This window comes from Chelonoidis abingdonii, chromosome 1 (genome assembly GCF_003597395.2).
Source record: "Chelonoidis abingdonii isolate Lonesome George chromosome 1, CheloAbing_2.0, whole genome shotgun sequence".
Classification (NCBI taxonomy): Eukaryota; Metazoa; Chordata; order Testudines; family Testudinidae; genus Chelonoidis; species Chelonoidis abingdonii.
Genome location: NC_133769.1, coordinates 206,198,935 through 206,219,440, shown reverse-complemented (window position 1 = coordinate 206,219,440; position 20,506 = coordinate 206,198,935). Strand labels below are relative to the sequence as shown.

Genomic DNA, 20,506 nt, shown 5'->3' with positions numbered 1-20,506 from the left:
TACACCCCACAAGACTTTTTAGACCTATCTCATTGTCTTAAGGGATTTTGTAGTATCTGTATGACTTCTCTGACACAGTGTCATGTTGATTTCTCTGCTTTGGTTTTCAGGAAGCTTTATCAGTAGTAAGTGAAGACCAGTCCTTGTTTGAGTGTGCCTACGGAACACAACACCTTACTAAGACAGAGATGACTGCCTCCTCTTCCAGCGAATATGGGCAGACATCAAAGATGAGTCCGCGTGTCCCCCAGCAAGACTGGTTATCACAACCACCAGCTAGAGTCACCATCAAGATGGAATGTAACCCAAATCAGATTAATGGGTCAAGGTAATGAGACTAGAGTTTAAAATTACTGGCAATGATGCTTTACTACTATCTGTATCTTACCTATCAAGGTACTTATATGGTCCTTACCACTTTAGTATCAGAGCTCCTCTACTTACCAACACAATGTGGAAATATCTGTCCATGTCAAAATAAGATTTAGGGGGAAAGACATCACAATAATTTGAGGCTTGTGTAGTTTTTGCTGTTTTACTCTGACTTGAGTTTAATTCATAGTATTGTGACGGTAGATGTAGCAAACCTATCTGATACAATATATTTACTAAGTGTTTTTTCAGAAGCTAAAGGGGATTTAGTGGGAGAATATACCTTTAAGAACTGTAATTGTCTGATAAATAGAGCTGTACTAAATTGGAGATTGCTTTGCCCATGTGTTTCACATAATGTTTCATCATGAAATTTTGGGAAAATGGATATTATTCACAAAGCTACTTCCGTGCAAAAAGTTTGTGAACTTAAAAAAAGGAGTAGGTATCTCACCCAAAAGCCACCTGTTGTTATCTTCATCCAATTAAAGTTACTGTAGTTAAATTAAAAGTTATGATTGGCTGATTGGACTTTGAAAGACTATTTTGGCAGCCACATTTGAAAACAGGCTAATTATTTCCAGTGAATAGTTTTATCCTTCTATATTGATAAATGACTCAGCCAATATATTTTTGTGGTAAAATTATTACAGGAGTATCTTATTTTAATCGTGTTAGCTAAACATGCCTTTGTGTTATTTTTAAAAGGTTATATTGGGCCAAAAGGGGCCTTGGAAGAGTTTTCTTGGGTTTGTGATCTGGACCTGATCTTGTTATGAGAAAATGGTGATAACAAGTAGCTCGGTGTTTGAGCTGCTGTCTCTGCCAGAAATGTAACAGGACACTGCAAAAAGCAAGTCCTTATAACGACAAACAGAGTGATCTGTTGAACTTTACTCCCATGAGACTGCATGGAGTGACCTCTGGCCTCATGTTTAAAGTGCTTCACTCTAGAAACGGTTCATGTTTTCATGCAAAATTGCTACCTGTGTATAAATAGAAGGTACAAATTCCCATCATCTTGTAAAAAACCTGCATTTATTCACACATTAATCTGATCTCCTACACTCATTATTCAAAATGAAAAACAAAATCTAAAATAAAAAATAAACCCCCCCCCACAAAAAAAGATCGCATGTACTATGCTTCTGGTCATATTTGCTGCACTGCCAAATATTAGTGCTATAGGTATGATAAAGCAGTCCAGCAGCCATGGATACTCAGAGAGGAATTCTGTACAGTAAATTGTGTATCATTAATGTAATAAAATACATTTTCAAAACTGGAGATAACATTCTATGAATTTCCACCAAATTGTCAAAAATTTGTGTAACAGAAATTAACAATTAACTGTGGTCACTATATGTAGTCTTCTTGTAAGTCCAATCATTTAGAGACAAATTTATAGTTTTATGTATTAAAAAGGTTTGTTCATACATAAGAATGTAAATGTTTTCATCAATTAAAAAAAAGCAATTTTTCCTCCTCCCAAATATTACATTTAAATATTCCCCTTTTGTTTTGTAGATTCTATATGAAAATTGGTGGTTATAGTTTTCTCTAGACAAGCTCAGTGAAATGGGTGGGGGGATATCTCAGTGGTTTGAGCATTGGCCTGCTAAACTCAGGGTTGTGAGTTCAATTCTTGAGGGGGCCACTTAGGGATCTGGGGCAAAATCAGTAGTTGGTCCTGCTAGTGAAGGCAGGGGGGCTGGACTCAATGACCTTTCAGGGTCCCTTCTATTTCTATGAGATAGGTAAATAAATAGCATTATTTAGATTTGTTGTAATTGTCTGTGGTATTATTAATAACTAGAGGTGCAAAATCTTAGCTTCAAATGCTCCCACATTTATAAGCAATCTGGATAAATGTGAGTCCATCTGAATTTTGCAGTTAGTCCCATTTCTATGATGGGCTGAACCAAAATTCTACATTAGAATTCTCCCCGATTTTGGGATGCTTGAGATCCACACCAGTCTGAATAATACAGCTTGGAGCCATCTCTGTTAGTAACACAGTACAAATTTTGTTTAAATATATGAGGGCAAATCCAACCAAAAAATGCATAGTGTGGTTCAGGAAGGGCTGCCAAATGTGGCTTACAGCCTTCTTTCCATGCTGTGATACTGAGCCAGATGTGAACTGGGCTGGTCCCATGGTATAATTTAGGCTGACCTTCAGGCTGATTGAAATCACATCAGTTGTCATTTCCCACAAGAGGGGGTATTATGCAACCCAGGAGTCACCAAAGCACACCTTTTCCCTATCCCCATGCACTTCGCTGGCCAGAGGCCATGGAAGTGGCATAAGAGCCATTATATGAGCTCTGCACCATTGGAGGACCACCCTACACTAGGGAAATGCCCACAGGGCTGGTTTGTCCTGACAGTGTGGTGCAAACTAACTGCAAAGCTGGCAAGATTTGAGCCCGTGATTTTTTATCTTGACAGTATCACCTAACAGAGTAATTGAAGATACCAAATGGTTACCATTCTTCTCCAGTTATGAAGCAGTGTGATCTCACACATAAAATTGTATTCCAGGTTATGCTGCCTTAGAAGATAATGCAAGTCACTGTTACAGTTTTAAAAAACGTGTGACGAGAAGAATGATCTTCTAAAGTAGTTACCATAGCAAATTCTGATTCTATATCTAAATGGAAGGAACATAATTCTTAATACACTGATTTTAGAATAAGTGAAGACTCCATGTTTGAAGTAAGTTCAACTTATTAATTTTGTACTCATCAGTGTGCCACATTGACAGAGCAAAACAAAACTGACAAATGATACTGCACTTACTATAGACAGCTAGGAGAATATATAAACCCCTGCAACAGGGGCTGTCAATTATTTTTTGTCAAGGTCAATATTTCTTCCTCATGGTATAGTCAATGTCAAGACTCCAGAGAAAATAATAAAAAAATAGCAACAATAATGATAATATTAAGTAAATAAAAAGATTTTGGGGTCCATTCAAAAGCATCTGGCCCTTCAGATTTGACCTGCGGTCCACTTATTAACTACCTGTGCTCTACAGTTTCTGAGACAAGAGGGTATATTAAAAAATAGCTTAACACAAGCACAACATTTTTCATGCATATGCAACTGCGTATTTAACACAATTTTTTGTAACTTTACTAAAGTAATTAAAAATAATACAAACTTTTTCTAGGGAAAGCTATTATTTTATTGAGCCTGACATGTACATGCAAAACCAGATCTGTACTTAACTCTTCTACAGCAGTGAATATACTATAGGTTTTTTTAAAAACTTGAATTTGAAGCAGTACCAAATATTCTTTAAAATGAGTGGAAAATGCAGCTCAGTCTAAATTGTAATATAAGGCACTACTGTACTTGAATTTCTTCTTATAGCACAGGTAAGAATTTTCAAAAGGATAAAGGGACATGTGCTTCTTTTGGTTCCATGCAATGCAGTAAATGGCCCCAAAAGTTACTACACCTAGAACCCAACAAGGTCTAGTGCAAGAGAAAACCAGCTTCATGTTGGTTTGTCACATCACTGCGTAACTGAAAAAGGGATTCTCTAACAGATAGTACAAAGCAGCACCTGTGAAGATCATGACCCCTTTCCTTAGATTGTGAGTGGTTGCATGTTTTTGTTATGCATTTGTACAGCACCTAGCACAATGGGAGCTTGATCCCTGATTGAGGCCCCTTAGCACTACTGTGATAAACAGTGAAATGTGCCCCTGGCAAGGTAGTGTAACAGCCAACAGGCATTACATCACAGGAGAATCCTGTACAGACGAATACTCACCTTACCTGTGCAGACTAGCAATGTGTTCAGATATCATGCTCATGAATGCAGACTATGTCCCTAGAGCAGTGTTTCCCAAACTTGGGACGCTGCTTGTACAGGGAAAGTCCCTAGCGGGCCAGGCCACTTTGTTTACCTGCCGCGTCACAAGTCCGGCCAGTCGCGGCTCCCAGTGGCTGTGATTCGCTGCTCCAGGCCAATAGGAGCTGCTGGAAGCAGCGGCCAGCACATCCCTCGGCCCGCACCCTAGAGAGACAAGTAGGTTACAGCAGCTTGAAAGGAATATAGTGGCCATATGCAGTGAGTATATGTGTGTGGTCTGTTACAAATCTGGAAATGATGTGCTACATACTTACATGTACCTGGGCTCCTGACACTTGCTGCTGATCCATGTGTTAGGGCACAATGTTCCACAGCTTTCCTGACAGCCTGTACGCAGTTTGCCTCGTGTTTAGTTCAATGGTAGTACTGACCACAGTGCCTGAGCTGTCTGATACTGATATGCATGATACTGACTGGACATCTGCTTTGCAATCTAGTATATCTCTTCATGCCTTAGAGCTTATCTACACTTACAGCACTGCAGCAGAGCAGCTGTGCCTCGCAAAGACACTACCTACCCGTGATGCAGTAGCTTTGTCAGCGAGAGAAGCCTTGCTGTCAATATAGTGCTGTCTAGACCATTAGTAGGTCGGTATAAATATCTCTCTCAGAGGTGTGGATTTTCCACACCACTGAGCAATGTAGTTATATCGACATAAGTCTGTAGTGTGAACCAGGGCTTACTCTTTTACAGATGTCTTTCTCTCCACATTGATTTGCAACCCAGAGGTTTGTTTCCTTATTTTAATAATCCAGTTCTTAAAAATAATCCAAATAAACACAAAAAATAAATGAACATAGTAGATGGAGTGTATGGTCCTGTTTCTCATTTACATGGAAGCCCTTTACACTGGTCTAGTTACACCCACTTTAAGGCCTCTTTACCAGATCAGTGTGAAGGGGCTGTAGTGTATGTGAGAATACGATTGTATGTGTATATAATGTGCTCCTTTATTTGTGAATTATGTTTCTTAAGTGGGTCATCTAGGATCTTCAGAATATCCTCTAATAATTGTATCTCTGGGTCTGTATAGCGTGAGAGGTAGAGCATGCAAAAAAGAGTGCAAGATGCTACAAAGGAGCACAGACAATGTGGTTAGTTGCATATTGTTCTGTATGTAGCAGGACAGTAATTGAAAAGTTCCTTGTCATGGCATTATACTGCGTCCTGACCATATAATCTATAGTTTGGATGAGGATATAAAATGGTAAGAGTGTACAGACACTCTAACAACACATGAACAAAGTACGCTTTCTAAAAAGAAATATACTCCACTTTAACTCTTCTTTCCCTGATAATGCTTCAGCAACTTTGCTGTACTTATACTGCATTCAACCGCAATACAAAATAGTCCCTGTTATAAGGACGCTTGTGGATTATATTGGAAAAATTTGGCTTCCAAAACCATTACTGTTAAATACCAAAGAAACTGCATTAAAGTAACATTAAGGAGTTATTTGCAGTGCGTTGCACAGGGAGTTAGATATGCAGTTTCCTTTAACAATAACAGTATTTGTAAGACTAAATCCCAGTGCACAACACTAGAAAATATAGCCCTAAGGCTTACCTTAAACCAAGTAAAGCAAGGAAATTTGGAATTAAAGCTGTAATTTAGCTTGATACTGTTGCACATACAATTTATATCATAATACACTGTATCAAATTCACACTTCCTTCAAGTCTATTATCAATCAAGCCATTACATTTCTGCCAGTGACACCAATAAATGAGTACCTTTGATGCCATTATACAGTCAACTTTTGCCCGAATTTTCCAGAGTAACAATACTGTGCATTGGCATCCTATTTCCATCATCAGTTGCAAATGATTCAGTGTGTTAATGGAGTATTACTGTATAAATCAGAAGATTGCATTTGTTATAGTGCTAATTATTTTTATGTTTATTATAAATTATCTATTATAATTATAAATAATAAAATTATGTTTGCAGATTTCCATTAAAATGAATGTATACAGGCCACAAAACTATATAGAGGATGAAATTTACTGTGGTTCAAATGCCTACACAGGTGATGGCCCTGTGTACAAGGCCCTGTATACCACTTAAATCCTCTGATTCTTCAGTGGCCTCTTTATATTCTTACTTAAAGGATTTAAAGTACCTGATAAATAGCCTTTTTAAAATGGGGCCTAGGTGGTGTATAGGGGTTTTTGTGATCCTTAGGGCTGGGATGAATTTCACCTATTATGAAATGTAACAATTTCCTAAAAAGCATTATGAAAATTAGCTGTAGTGAAATCACAGCAGAAGTTTTCCAGAGTTAGCTGTGCTGATTTAATTGCTTTAAACAAATACCAGAAGTAATTATTTGGCATTAAGGTCTAGATCATTTGCAAAGTATTATTTTTCTGATGTCACCAGTTGTGCTCTAGAGCTGCTTGGAAAACCCTTGAAACTGAAAATGTCATTTTTATACATCTTTTTGGTTGTCTCTTTTGGGAATCCTTACACACACACACTATATAGATAGATAGATAGATAGATAGATAGATAGATAGATAATCGAGACCGATTACCAAGGCTCAGTGGAGAAGTACCATCAGATAGTATGTTAGAAGATGCCAATAGAGCCCTCATCACAATCCCTACTACCACCATAACTCAAACCAATGAACTGGTATACGCTACAGCCTCTGTAATCCTGGAGATGCTTGGCTACACGATCAAGAAGAACAACAGTATGTACCCACCCTGGAAAATGAGGTTGGAGGATAAGATCAAGGCGACTCGGAGAGAAGTTAGTCAGCTGGTGGAACTACAGAAGGGTGTAGAGATTAAGGATAAGACTCGGCTACTGAAAAAATACAAGGGCCTGACTCCATCTGAAGCCCTAGAGACTGCTAAACAAAGGCTCACAGCACTGGCTACCAGGCTAAGGAGATACACTAGAGAAGCAGAGGCCAAAAAAGTAAATGCCCTGTTCTCCAAAGAACCATCCAAGGTGTACTCCCAACTGCAGTGCAACAACACAATAACAGCAGAGCCACCAGCAGCAGAAACTGAACAGTACTGGAAGAACATATGGGAGAAAGAGAAGACTCATAACACCAGTGCAAAGTGGCTGCAGGACCTGAGAACAGAGCACAGCAATCTCCCAGAACAGAAACCAGTCACCATCACAGTAGAAGACATCCAGCAGCGGGTCAAGAACATGAAGAGCTGGACAGCACCTGGACCAGACATGATCCACACCTACTGGCTAAAGAAACTAACAGCAGTGCATGAACGCCTAGCAGCACAGATGAACCAGCTGCTAGCAGCAGGCTCCCACCCAAACTGGCTAACACAAGGAAGGACAGTGCTGATCATGAAAGACCCCTGCAAGGGGACAGAACCGTCCAACTACCGGCCAATAACCTGCCTCCCCACAACATGGAAAGTCCTATCAGGCATCATAGCTGCCAAGCTACAGGACCACATGGGCCAGTACATGAGCACAGCTCAGAAGGGCATTGGGAACAACACCAGAGGCTCAAAACACCAGTTGCTCATAGATAGAGCAGTCGCCCAAGACTCAAGGTCTAGACAGACCAATCTGAGCACAGCCTGGATTGACTACAGGAAAGCCTACGACTCAATGCCGCACACGTGGATCTGTGAATGTCTGGCGCTATACAAAGTCAACAGGACACTAAGGACCTTCCTCAAGAACTCAATGGGACTATGGAAGACAACACTGGAAGTCAACTCAAGGCAGCTTGCACAAGTGGCCATCAAGTGCGGCATATACCAAGGTGATGCACTGTCCCCGCTGCTGTTCTGCATAGGCTTAAACCCCCTCAGCCAGATAATCACAAGGACTGGATACGGGTACAGGTTCAGGAGTGGAACTACCATCAGCCACCTCCTCTACATGGATGACATCAAGCTGTATGCTAAGAATGAACGAGACATCGACTCGCTAATCCACCTGACGCGGATCTACAGTGAGGATATCGGGATGTCATTCGGACTGGAGAAGTGTGGCCGGATGGTAGTGAAGAGAGGGAAGGTAGTCAAGACTGATGGGGTGGAACTACCAGCGGGCCACATAGCAGACATACAGACCAGCTACAAGTACCTTGGCATCCCGCAGTCACATGGAAACCACGATGAGGAAGCAAGGAAGACAGCAACATCCAAGTATCACCAAAGGATAAGACAGGTCCTGAAGAGCCAGCTCAGTGGGAAGAACAAGATCCACGCCATCAACGGATACGCCCTGCCGGTCATCAGATACCCTGCCGGTATAGTGAGCTGGCCAAAGGAGGACATGGAGGCTGCCGATGTGAAAACCCGGAAGCTCCTCACAATGCACAGAGGTTTCCACCCCAAGTCCAACACCCAGAGACTGTATACCAGCCGGAAAGAAGGCGGGCGGGGCTTGGTGAGCGTCAAGGCCACTATCCTGGATGAAACCCGGAACATCCAGGAGTACATCAGTAAGATGGCCCCCAAAGATGAGCTGCTGAGAGAATGCCTGAGGCAGCAGCAGACATGGGAGGAAGACCAAGCAGAAGAAGTGCCATGGCAAGACAAGACCCTGCATGGGATGTACCATCGACAGATAGCTGAGGTGGCTGACATTGGGAAATCCTACCAGTGGCTGGAAAGGGCTGGACTAAAAGACAGCACTGAGGCACTGATCATAGCAGCACAGGAACAGGCACTGAGCACCAGATCCATTGAAGCAGGGGTCTACCACACTAGAGAGGACCCAAGGTGCAGACTGTGCAGAGAGGCCTCAGAGACAGTCCAACACATAGTGGCAGGATGTAAGATGCAGGCAGGAACAGCATACACTGAACGGCACAACCAAGTGGCTGGCATTGTGTACAGGAACATCTGCACAGCGTATGGGCTAGACCCTCCCAAGACCAGATGGGAGATTCCACAGAAGGTTGTGGAGAATAGCAGGGCTAAGATTCTGTGGGACTTCCAGATCCAGACGGACAGGCAGGTACTGGCCAATCAACCAGACATCGTGGTAATAGACAAGGACCAGAAGACAGCGGTGGTGATAGATATAGCAGTGCCAAGTGACAGCAACATCAGGAAGAAGGAATATGAGAAGCTGGAGAAGTACCAGGGCCTGAAAGAGGAACTAGAGAGGATGTGGAAAGTGAAGGCCAAAGTGGTCCCAGTGGTGGTAGGAGCCCTCGGGGCTGTGACTCCTAAGCTGGGTGAGTGGCTCCAACAGATCCCAGGAACAACATCAGAGCTCTCTGTCCAGAAGAGTGCAGTGCTAGGAACAGCTAAGATACTGCGCAGAACCCTCAAACTCCCAGGCCTCTGGTAGAGGACCCGAGGTTGAGGAAGACACATACCACCCATAGGGGTGAGAGGAGAATTTTTTTATATATATATATGCCTCAAACATCCTGGCAAGTCTGAACACATACTGTACAATGGAAGACTTGTTCTAATCTGAGTCCCCAATTTTGCCTCACATTCTTATCAGCCATAGAACCTTGTTTTAAGATCTTCTAAATAACAGCTGTCTGTTTAATACTTTACATACAAAAAGGATAGAACGAGAATAACTGGGATCACGTTGACTGGGAGGTAGATGTAATTTTATTATGTAGGTACTTTTTATCCGTCTTAAATATTAACAACAAAAAGTCCACCTGGCAGAAATCATTTTAATACCATTCATTTTTCAGGAGCATGTTTTTTCCATAACTGAAGTGCAGCCATTCAGCTGGTGTTTGATGCCATCCTTTCCATCATTGGTAGTTTATTGCTGGCAGTCAGTACTAGTATTCTGGTTAAAACCTTGGCACAGACTAAACTATGAACCTAATCCAAAGCCAACTGAAGTCAATGGGAGTCTTTCCACTGACTTCAACAGGCTGATCAGGTCCTATTTCACTTCACAACAAAACAGAGAGAATTATCTAATGGGATGACTTATCTAATAGTCTTTATTTGAGCAGGCTCCATAAGAGAGCTGCAATCCTGGGAAAGGAATTTAGTCTTGGATATCCTACTCAGATACCTTTATTCCCACTGACTAGGTAGTTGGTGTTGGTGGCTGTGCGCCAGACAGAGAAAACTGAAACTTCAGTATCTTCTTCACACTGAGCTTTGCATTTGTCTGCTTTGTGAAGCAGTTCATTGCTCTGAAAAGCACCGGTTTATCATTGTTTCTGATTTGGCTGTGGTTTTGGCACAAACATACCGCCAAGGATGGGAAAAAATGGTCTATCCAGCTCAACTTTAGAGTAGGGTTTTTGGTGTGGTTTTGGCTGGTTGATGCTGCTCAGAAGCTAATTATGTTACCACACTGTCTTCTTAGCAGGGTTGATGTGGTTCTGGTCTGGCAGGTGCGAACTGTGAAGAAATCACTTGACTTTCCAGTCCAATAGAATTGGTTTACTTTAAGCTGAAACAGATGCATCTCAGATTGACAATTGTCACTGAAATCATGAAAATTTAGAAGAATAGCTAAATATGACTGCATTTTTCACTTTTGAAAATTTAGACCGAGATTTTCAAAGATGGGGGCCTACATTTAGATTTATGACCTTAACCTCAGTCTCCTGAAAATGTTGAGCTAAAACTCTGTAAACCCGTTCATGATCATTCCTATAAGGTCATATGCACCCATGGGCAGAGGTGCAGCACAAGGCCTATGCGGCATTTAAATCCCACTTATGCCCTATTTTGAAATCTTAAGTGATGTGTAGGCCTTGTGGTAGCCCTCAGCATAGGATCAGTTTTGCCAATAGAGAACTGTAGGACATAAAAGTGTGTAAAACTCTGCTGGCTCATACCAATACAGTGTGGTGTTGAACATTTACAGTTTAATCTATAAAATATAAGTATCAGAGGAGTAACCGTGTTAGTCTGGATCTGTAAAAGCAGCGAAGAGTCCTGTGGCACCTTATAGACTAACAGACGTATTGGAGCATGAGCTTTTGTGGGTGAATACCCCTTCGTCGGGTTAGTTTATAAGGTGCCACAGGACTCTTTGCTGAAAATATAAGTAGTATCTGCTATGTTTAATGAGAAATAGATAATAGTACTTTAAAGACAAAAGAAAGAATTCTATGTGTGCAGTGTTGGTCAAAGGATATGAGACGGACAGGGTAGAATATCAAGGTTGGAAGGAACCTCTGGAGGTCATCTAGGCCAACCCCCTGCTCAAAGCAGAACCAATCTCCAGACAGATATTTGCCCCAGATCCCTAAACGGCCCCCTCAAGGACTGGATTCACAGCTCTGGGTTTAGCAGGCCAATGCTCAAACCACTGCACTATCCCTCCCCCAGTTGAGGTGATAACTTTTATTGGACCAACTTCTGTTGGTGGATGTTACAAGCTTTCAAGCTACACAGGCCTCCTCTTCAGGTGAGGGGACGGAAGCAGAGTGTCTGAGGTAAATACAAATTGAGAGAGATTGTTAAGCGGAAGGGGCAACACATGCTGGAAGCAATCACTTGAAATGAGGTGGGCAATTTGGGGTTAGACTGTTATGCATAAAGAATTTGAAGTGGTCAGTTAAGAGTAGCAGGCAGCGGGTGTGTTACAAGTTCTTGTAATGAGCCATAAAACCAGTGTCTGTGTTAAGTCCATGGCTTTTGGTGTCTAACTCAGTTATGAATTTAAGTTTACTAAGATAAAGAAAATGGGTTAATCTTTTTTAACTTAATATGTTTGTGCACATCAATTTCACAGCACATGTTATGCTAATAACTAAAATCAGCAGACATTCCACAGACACTGGGGATTGTGGTTTCCATACAAGATGTCATTTCTATGTATGCATGGCATTCTGTACTTTGCTAGCTTGCTAGCTTTCTATATGATCTCTGTCCACAAAAGAGGGAATATGTGGTTTGTTAAGGGCCCCGACTTCCAACACACTAGTATTTTGTGAAACCGCAAACACAACAGGCTTATAAGCTCTTGAAATGAAATACAATTTGAGAAATGTAATCCATTACATTATAATAGAGTTTCTATAAAAATAATAAAAGAAAAACAAGAGAAAATGGGTCCTGAAAGGTATAGGCCAACTGGGAAGTTATTGTGGCTTTGGCTTGACTACCACTGTATCAGACTTCAGAATTCTCCCTGGCAGTAATCTAATTGTAAATTATGTATATACAGAACATCATTTCTTAGCTTTGGCTGTTAGTGCGCCCCTCTCCTTTCCCTTTCTTCACTCCAACCTCGCACATAAGAAATATTGAAGTGTTTGTACTAATGGAGAAATGACAACGTGCAGTCAAACTTAAACCAGCTGTTTCCCTGCACCGTGAACACAAAGAGCAGGGCTGGTAATATTTATAGCTTGCCTGGCCTCTAGTGAGCTAGATGCTGACTGCCTTAATTTGCTGTGATGGCCTTAAGGCTCAAAGCAGCTGTGGATTGTGAGATAGCCAGAAAAAGGCAGGGGTGGGGGGAGGGGAGATTGTTTCAATTAGTAAAAAGTTATTGTTTGATTGAAAATGTATGGCTGCTGCATATACATCTTGGTAAATTAGCATCTTTCCTTTTGCCTGCAGAATTTCAATGAGGTTGTATGTGTTGGTACATGGAGTTTGCTTTATCCTTTTGCTATGTGAAATAATAGAAGGTTTTGATTTGACCCAGTTATAACAACACCCTGGTTCCATGTTCCTACTTGAGATACTCTCCAAAAATGGGTAGACTTATCCTGGTTAGAAAAAAACAAATACACAGTGAGTCAAAGTGTACAAGCATAGTTGTATGAAATACTCACCTGCAAAGGGAATTGGCCAGAGAATGTGCAGAGCCAGGAGTTGTCTTCCTAGAGAAATAATACTAAGCTAATGGTAAATAGTGAATGAGTCCACTAATGGTGTTCTTTTCCATGGGCACTGAAAAGTGCCAGCAGTGGAATTACCATGAAGGATGTGTCCTGGGAAATAGTTTAGTAAGCTATGGAGGAGGGAAAATATTTTAAGACATTTTTATACAAGGCGCAAACCTGTTTTCATTAAATTCAGTGGCATAAACCCCATGAACTTCAGTGAGAACAGAGTGCTTGGTATGACATATTATAACCTACATGCATTTTTTGGTATTTTCATGTCTGCATTATATTGTAATCATGTGTAAAGAATGTCATGAAGCTTTCAAAAGAAAGAGGCTATGCAAAAATAGGAGTGTGTTCTCTCAATGGGCCAAATGTAGCTACATACCCAGCAAACGTCAGTGGGAATTTGCTCGAGTAAGAATTGAGTAAGAACCACAGTATTTGCCTACCTATGCACCTATAACACAAATTAGCCATAACTTCAGTGATGCTTTACATGGGGAAGAACATAGATAGCATTAATAGAACCCTGTCAACTAGTTTGATCTTCCGATATCATTACTGAAATCTGGTTTCATAGTCTCAGTTCACATGCAAAGGAATTGCAGTTCATACGAATGAAGCCAACCTCTGGGGTCTGCAAAGTTTCTAGCTGTTTCTCGACTCTTTCTGCAAGATTTTGGCAGTTTGGGGATGGCTTTGGTTCCCTGAATGCTTCTGGTGTCCCAGGCAGTGTTGGTACCCAACAGTCTTTTTCATATTCATCTGCTAAGGCAATTTGCAGCTGACGTGGATGTTTCCACAGCAATGCACATGTGTGATTTAGGCACATAACTGGCCATGTAGTTTACGTAACTGTTGCAATGAAAAATATTGATTAAAAATGTAGTGGAAAATTTTGGAAAGTGTCAAAAAAGTCAATGCTGGTAGGGAAAAATTGTTTTGTAAAAAGGCCATTTTCAAAGAAAATGCTGTTATCTGAAAAAATGTTGAGCACCCCTACTCAATAGAATTTATGTTTGTGCAGAGAGAGAGGAATAAACTGAGTATAGCTTGGAACAAACTAAATATAGTTTGATCTTCTAATGGTGTAATTTTGGTCAAATACAATTGACATTTATTGGCCCTGCCGTTCTGAAGGATACTTCTTTGCATGGCAGGCCCCTGCCTTCTGTGGGAAAGGAGGCACGTGGAAGGGTCTCTGAGGTGTTGGGAAGCATAAAGAAGGAGTGTGGACTATGTGAGCCTGCAGCAGGAATTGGGTGAGCCTGGTTTTGGAGGGGGAAGGGTGAGCTCAGAGCAGAGCGAGTAATGCAGCCTGGAGATCTGTAAACACTGCGATGGAACCATGGTTCATGCCATAGAATCTAGGGGAGAGAAACCCATCCTGCTTCCCAGCACCATGGTGGGATGTTCTGAAGGGAAGCTCTACAAGGAGATTCTCAGAATTCTGCTCTCATGAGACCCCCTCCCATGCAAATAGCCATGGGAGGGAATAATCCAGGCTGTTATTAAATTAACCAAACCAAGCACTGTACAGATATTTCCATAACACAGCTGGTTTTATTTTTTCCCCTCTGATAAATGAAAGATAGTTTTTTTTCAAATCCTCCGAATGCTACAAAGAGATGGGTTTAAAATCAAAATTACTACATTATATTTCATTTGTCATGTCTTGCATTTACACACAATATACCATAGGTATTTTACATCACAAATAAATATTTCCTTGAATAATGAAGAAAAAAAATTGTATTTCATATATTTATTTATGAACTCAATCCTGCTTCCATCAGAATCTATGAATGGCAAAACTCCCACTGATTTCAATGAGAGCAGGATTCAGCACTAAATCTCCCCTATAAAATCATCTTGATTTTAAATGTTCCAAAAGCCGATAGAGAAATATTTTGCTCAACAAATATTTAGCAGCTCTTAGAATCGAATTAGCTCAGTACCTGACAAAACACTAAGAGTTGTGCTAAACTGTTCTCGGTTAGTAACTATTGTAGCCTTTTTGAGGCTTTTGTAAATTCCAGGTGTAACAAAGTATATTTACAAAAGGGTAAAAATAACGTGCAGCTGTGAAGAAAAACATCTCAGGTTTCAGTTCAAGCCTGGAGTTCAGAATGAATCACTGCAAAGCTGCACCCTTTGTACTTGGGCACACTTTCCGAAGGCAACTTTTCCACTGCCCTCTGTCCCCTGATGATTCAGAAATAAAGCAGACTCACGAAATGTCCTAAAAAAACCTTTTAAAGACAATCCCTCTCTTGTTGTTCTGTGTAGTAAAAATATTTTTTTTCTGGTGGCTGCCCTGCTTCTGTTTTCAGTTCTACTCTTCATATTATGAAAGTCAGTTTCATTTGCTGAATTAGGTCCGGTTCAGTAAAGCAATAAAGCATATGCTTAACTTTAAGGACTTGGGTAGTCTCTTTAGCTTTGTTGGTACTTGCTGGAAGTTAAGCCTGGGTTTAAATTCTTTTCTGAATGGGGGCTTCGGTCATTAATCCAATAGAGTAAGGGACCAAACTCTTGACTGTCTGCTTCTGGATTTTAATGAAATATGCTAACTTAAGTTGTGATCTTTTTCCCCATCTGCTCTGTTTATAGTCAGATCAGAGAACCACCCTAGCAGTCCTGTCAATCTGCCAAAAGCCTTTTGCTGCTACTGGATCTTTCACATCATTTATTGTTTAGTGTTTACAATAGTTTTTTAATGCATGATTGCCTGTGGAAATGGTGCAGGCTAAAACTGATGTATTTTACAGATACAACAATCCTCTTAAATCCCTTACATTCTTTTTATAGAAAAAGAAAATTAAGTAATTTTGCAGATTAGACCAGAGGATGTGGCTATTAGTCTGTTTCACAAAACCATTGAAAATAATCTCAGCATACAAAAAAATCAATGAACAGGCCAGACTGCCCTCACTGACATCCATGTAATGCCATTGACTTCCATAGGGTTGCACCGATGACTAAGGGCAGAATTTGGCCTATGTCTCTAACTATAAATGGAGTTAAGTGTGCAATCTCATTTATACACAGGTGCCATTTCTATTTGTTAAAGGTAAATAGAAAAAGCCAACATTTTCAGCCACAAAAAGATTTTCTAAGAAACTTCCTCACAACATGTAACTATGTCTGGAATAATTTTTTTTTGTCTGTTTACCTCTGTGTAGTAGAAATTAGGTACAGAAGGCTGAAGTAGTTAATTCAATTTATATTTTGAAGTGTGCATAGGGGAGAAATTTACTCTCTTAAAAAATGCCCAAGTATTCTGATTGCATCTGGGCGGTGGTAAAATCTACCAGCACCCAACCTGAGGCCAGGGTGAGGAGCTGCTGTGAAACTCCTACATCCACTCGGCTGTTTATTCAGGCCTGTAGTCTGGCATAATGGTTGCAGCAGCCTCACACCAGGCAGTTTGCACACGGAATATGTTGTGCAGGATGTTTTACATTTCCTTCTTGATTTCCTTATTACAGGTATGTAGGTATCCTCCTTGATTTCTAAAACCATCTTGTTTTGAGCCTCTCTACCTAATACGTATATCAAAACAAGATGGTTTTAGAAATCAAGGGGGATACCTACATACCTGTAATAAGGAAATCAAGAGGGAAATGTAAAATATATATTTGAATTTCCCTAAATCAGGGGAAAGAATCAAAGTTATATTTACCACATATTATACATCTTGCCCATGATGTTAAAGCCGCTGGGAGGGGGAAGGGGAGAGGGGGCAGTGGGAGCTGTCTAAAGCATAATTAGACACCTGAATGTTACTTGACTTTTTTTGTCTAGAATGTGGAGCAAATGCACCTCCTAATGCCATCAGAGCAGTGGTGGGACTAGAGCTGAGGTCTCTGATCTCCTACTCTGGTACCCAGAATGCTGCTGGCTTATGTTTTGTGTGTGCCATAGACATACAATATGTGGTAAATATAAATTTGATTCTTTCACCTGATTTGGGGAAATTCAAATGGTCAGCCAATTCTCGCTCCTGGTGGTTGAGGGTCATGGAATCCAAAAACAGAGGAGAGTGTCTCAAGATTGGTCCTTTGTCCTATTTAATTCGTCTGCATGACATGGATTAAATTAGATTGGTATTGCTGGGTTAATTCTTGGTACTGCATGGCATGTGCATCTATCAAAAAATAGCAAGTTCAACTAAAGCAAAGTCCTCTCTCTAAGGCTCAGATTATTGCACTGTTACTGAAGGAGTATCTTTTAAATAAGAAACAGCTACAGAATTCACCCAAGATCTACTGAAATCACATTCTGGGATCTGGAAGACAATATGTTCCAATGGATATAAAATGGGACTGGAACTGCAGGGGTTTTCCTGGTAATATGTAATCTTGTGCAAGTCACTTTAGCCAAACTTTGCCGAAGTGTGCCTCATTATGGGAAGCTGCAATCTGAGACATGTATGTGCGGGCCTGATTTTCAGAGATGCAAGAACCCACAATAGCAGTTGATCTCAACTGGATATGTGGTAACTCAGCACCTTGGAAAATCAAGTGCTATATTCAAGTACTGCACAAATGCAATTAAATATAAAATAAAAATAGAGACACCAATAACTTGTGGACACTTTGAAAATTTGGGCCATAACTTCTTTCCATCTCCTCTCCTCATGTGTAAATCATTCTTTGTTAAATGCTGTCTAATTTATGGTGAAAAATGCTATATAATTGCTCAGTATTATTCAAATGCACATATGAGATTATTATAAAGTGCATGTAGATAACCTACATTGGTAGTTTGGTTGTGAAATGTAGACTTAGGGTAAAATATCTGCCACAAAAGTCCCTTTAAGAAGTGTGTTGAATGCCTAATCTGTGTTTTTATGGCCTAATTTCCTGTCCAGGATCAGCCTAGAAGAACTCCAAACTGAATGGAACAGAAGTGGCAAAAGCAAAAGCCTTATTTCAAGAAGTTTCTCTCTTGCTGAAGTGTATGCTCTAGACTGTGTATTGTAACGTCATAGCCACAGCACAGTAATGGCAAAACAAGAAGTCCACCAAGCATTAAATGAGTTCAGCACGAAACTTTTTTTTCATACCCACTGAAACAATTTGGCGATATTGGCCCCAGTTCAGCAAGAAATGTAAGCACATGCCTAACATTGCCTTCAATGGGACTATTTATGAGCCCAGTGGTTTTCAAAATTTTTGTATTGGTGATACTTTCCCCTAGCAAACCTCTCAGTATGACACCCTTCCTTCTACATTAAAAATGAGGAAGGGTAATTTAATTTAATTTAATGAGGGCTTTGGGCTGTCAACACCACAGAACTGATAGCTCGCGATCCCCATGTAACCACCTTGCAACCCCTTGAGAGGTTATGACCCCCGGTTCGACAGCCCCTGAGCTAAAAGTTAGGCATGTGCTTAACTAACTTGCTGAACTGGGACCTATAGTTGGGCTTTTATTTAGATATTATTTGATATTTGAACAGTAAAAATATTAGCATTTTTAAAATGAATCCTTAGTTGAAAAGAATACTTTCATATAGCTATACACGTTAAGGTAATCTTTAGGAACTATCCCATTTAACTCATCCTTCTACATATAGTGTATAGACTCTGGGCCAAATTGTGGGTCTTCTTCCCACTTTTGTCCTCAAACAAGTGCAAAGTACAAATGTGAAAAAAAATGTGCAGAATCTGGTCATGTGTGGTCTTCTGCAGCGACACCCATGCACATTGCATGTACCAGGAGCATAAATAATCTGAATTGGGCAGATTGAAGTGACCATGCCAAAACACATGGACCATATTGCAGGACCATTTTGCCCTACCCTGAAATGGACATCCATGATTTAATACATGGAAGTCACTGCAGGTTCTATGGAGTGTAAACTGATCGGGTTTGAGAGGAGCCAGGACTGAGGTGCAACTATATTTATGGGGTTGAAATGTCCAGGAAAAGAACATCTTTTAAGAGAGTAATTTTCTTGTAGACAAAATGTCTCTCTAATCAACATGACCTGCTGCCTATTACACACATCCACAATACAGATGCATTATTGCAATAGCAGAATTAAATGAATGCGTAAGATATTAAAGCTATATAACTTTAAAAAGCCCCACCCAATTTACATTTAAAGATATTCCCCTGTGGTTATGTTCTTTCTTTTGATTTTTTGAAGCAATATTTGTCTATATGATGAAACACATTGAAGACATTAAATTAAGGGTCAAATATGCCTGTGTCTGGCAGGAAGAAAATTGTGATGCCATTAAAAGGCCATTAAGGAACCCCCTATGGAATGTTAAACTCTAAAGGCTCTATTCAGAAAGCAAAGCCAAAAGTAAAAAGGTGTCTGGTTGCAGATCCTCTGCAGACGTCCACTGCTTGACTACAGTACCATGGAGACTGTTAGGCAGGAGCTGAAAGTCTTTCCTAGTCAGGCATGTGGTATTTTGAATCATGGCTTTGGCAAAAGCCCCTTTTATACGGGCATACATGAAAGTGTATGCACTGCACTACGTGATATGCATCTAATGGAACTGAGCACATACGTAGTGAAACAATGGCAACAATGGATGTAGAAAATTCTCCAAAGCTAAGTAATAACTCTGGCTTTAAGTATATTTGTGTATTTTGCCATTTTCTCTATATCTCATATTTAGAGAGAGAAGCAGGGTCGCTGCCTGTGACAGTCAAGTCTAAATCCTCAGGCCCCATCTCTTAAAATAAATTAATTACTGGCCATAGTATGTTTGCAAATATGGGGCCCGATTCACAGCTAATGTAAACTGGTGTAGTTCCATTTAAGTCAATCATATTTTCAGAGAGAAATCAATTAAGGAACCAGAAGCAGGGTCTTTTGGTACTAGCTGCCGAGCTTCCCAGATGACTGCTCAGCCCTTACAATAAAGTCTCTCTCTCTCTCATATACAATTTGAATGCTAACAAAAATATTACTGGTGGTGGTATAACAATGTAGGCAAATTCTGATTGTTTTTCTAGGAATTCCCCTGATGACTGCAGTGTCGCAAAAGGAGGGAAGATGGTCAGTGGCTCAGACAATGTCGGGATGAACTATGGAAGCTATATGGAAGAGAAACATGTTCCACCACCAAACATGACAACTAATGAACGAAGAGTGATTGTTCCAGCAGGTTAGAAACTTTAAAAGAACCTCCTCCCCCTTTTAAGTAGCAGAATCTGTTACTGGTATTACTAGGAAATCTGTTTACCTGATAAGATTGAAAGATTACCCATCTTTTTTATTAAACTAGATATGCAACATGTAAAAGACAAAGACAGTCTGATAAGAGAGATTAGAAAGAAAGACTACTAAACTCCCAGAATTGTTACGAAGAATGAATTGAGAAATATAAAAATAAAGCAACCTCATCAGCCAATGCTGCCCACATTTTGGAGGTTTCAGATGCCTCCTGCCCGGGGTGTTTTCCCTAGCAGCCCCTTGCTCTCCCCCA

At 40.4% G+C, this 20,506-nt stretch overlaps 1 protein-coding gene across 4 annotated transcripts in view; it reads left to right on the top strand.

Moving 5' to 3' along the window:
* The window catches only part of ERG (ETS transcription factor ERG), a 240,466-nt gene that overhangs the window by 177,300 nt on the left and 42,660 nt on the right, over positions 1–20,506 (top strand). For all 4 annotated transcript variants that reach the window (XM_075073815.1, XM_075073810.1, XM_032786155.1 and 1 more), the window contains 2 exons: positions 111–328; positions 20,034–20,185. In XM_075073815.1, the coding sequence (XP_074929916.1) occupies positions 111–328; positions 20,034–20,185 (370 nt within the window). The remainder of the gene's footprint in view (positions 1–110; positions 329–20,033; positions 20,186–20,506) is intronic.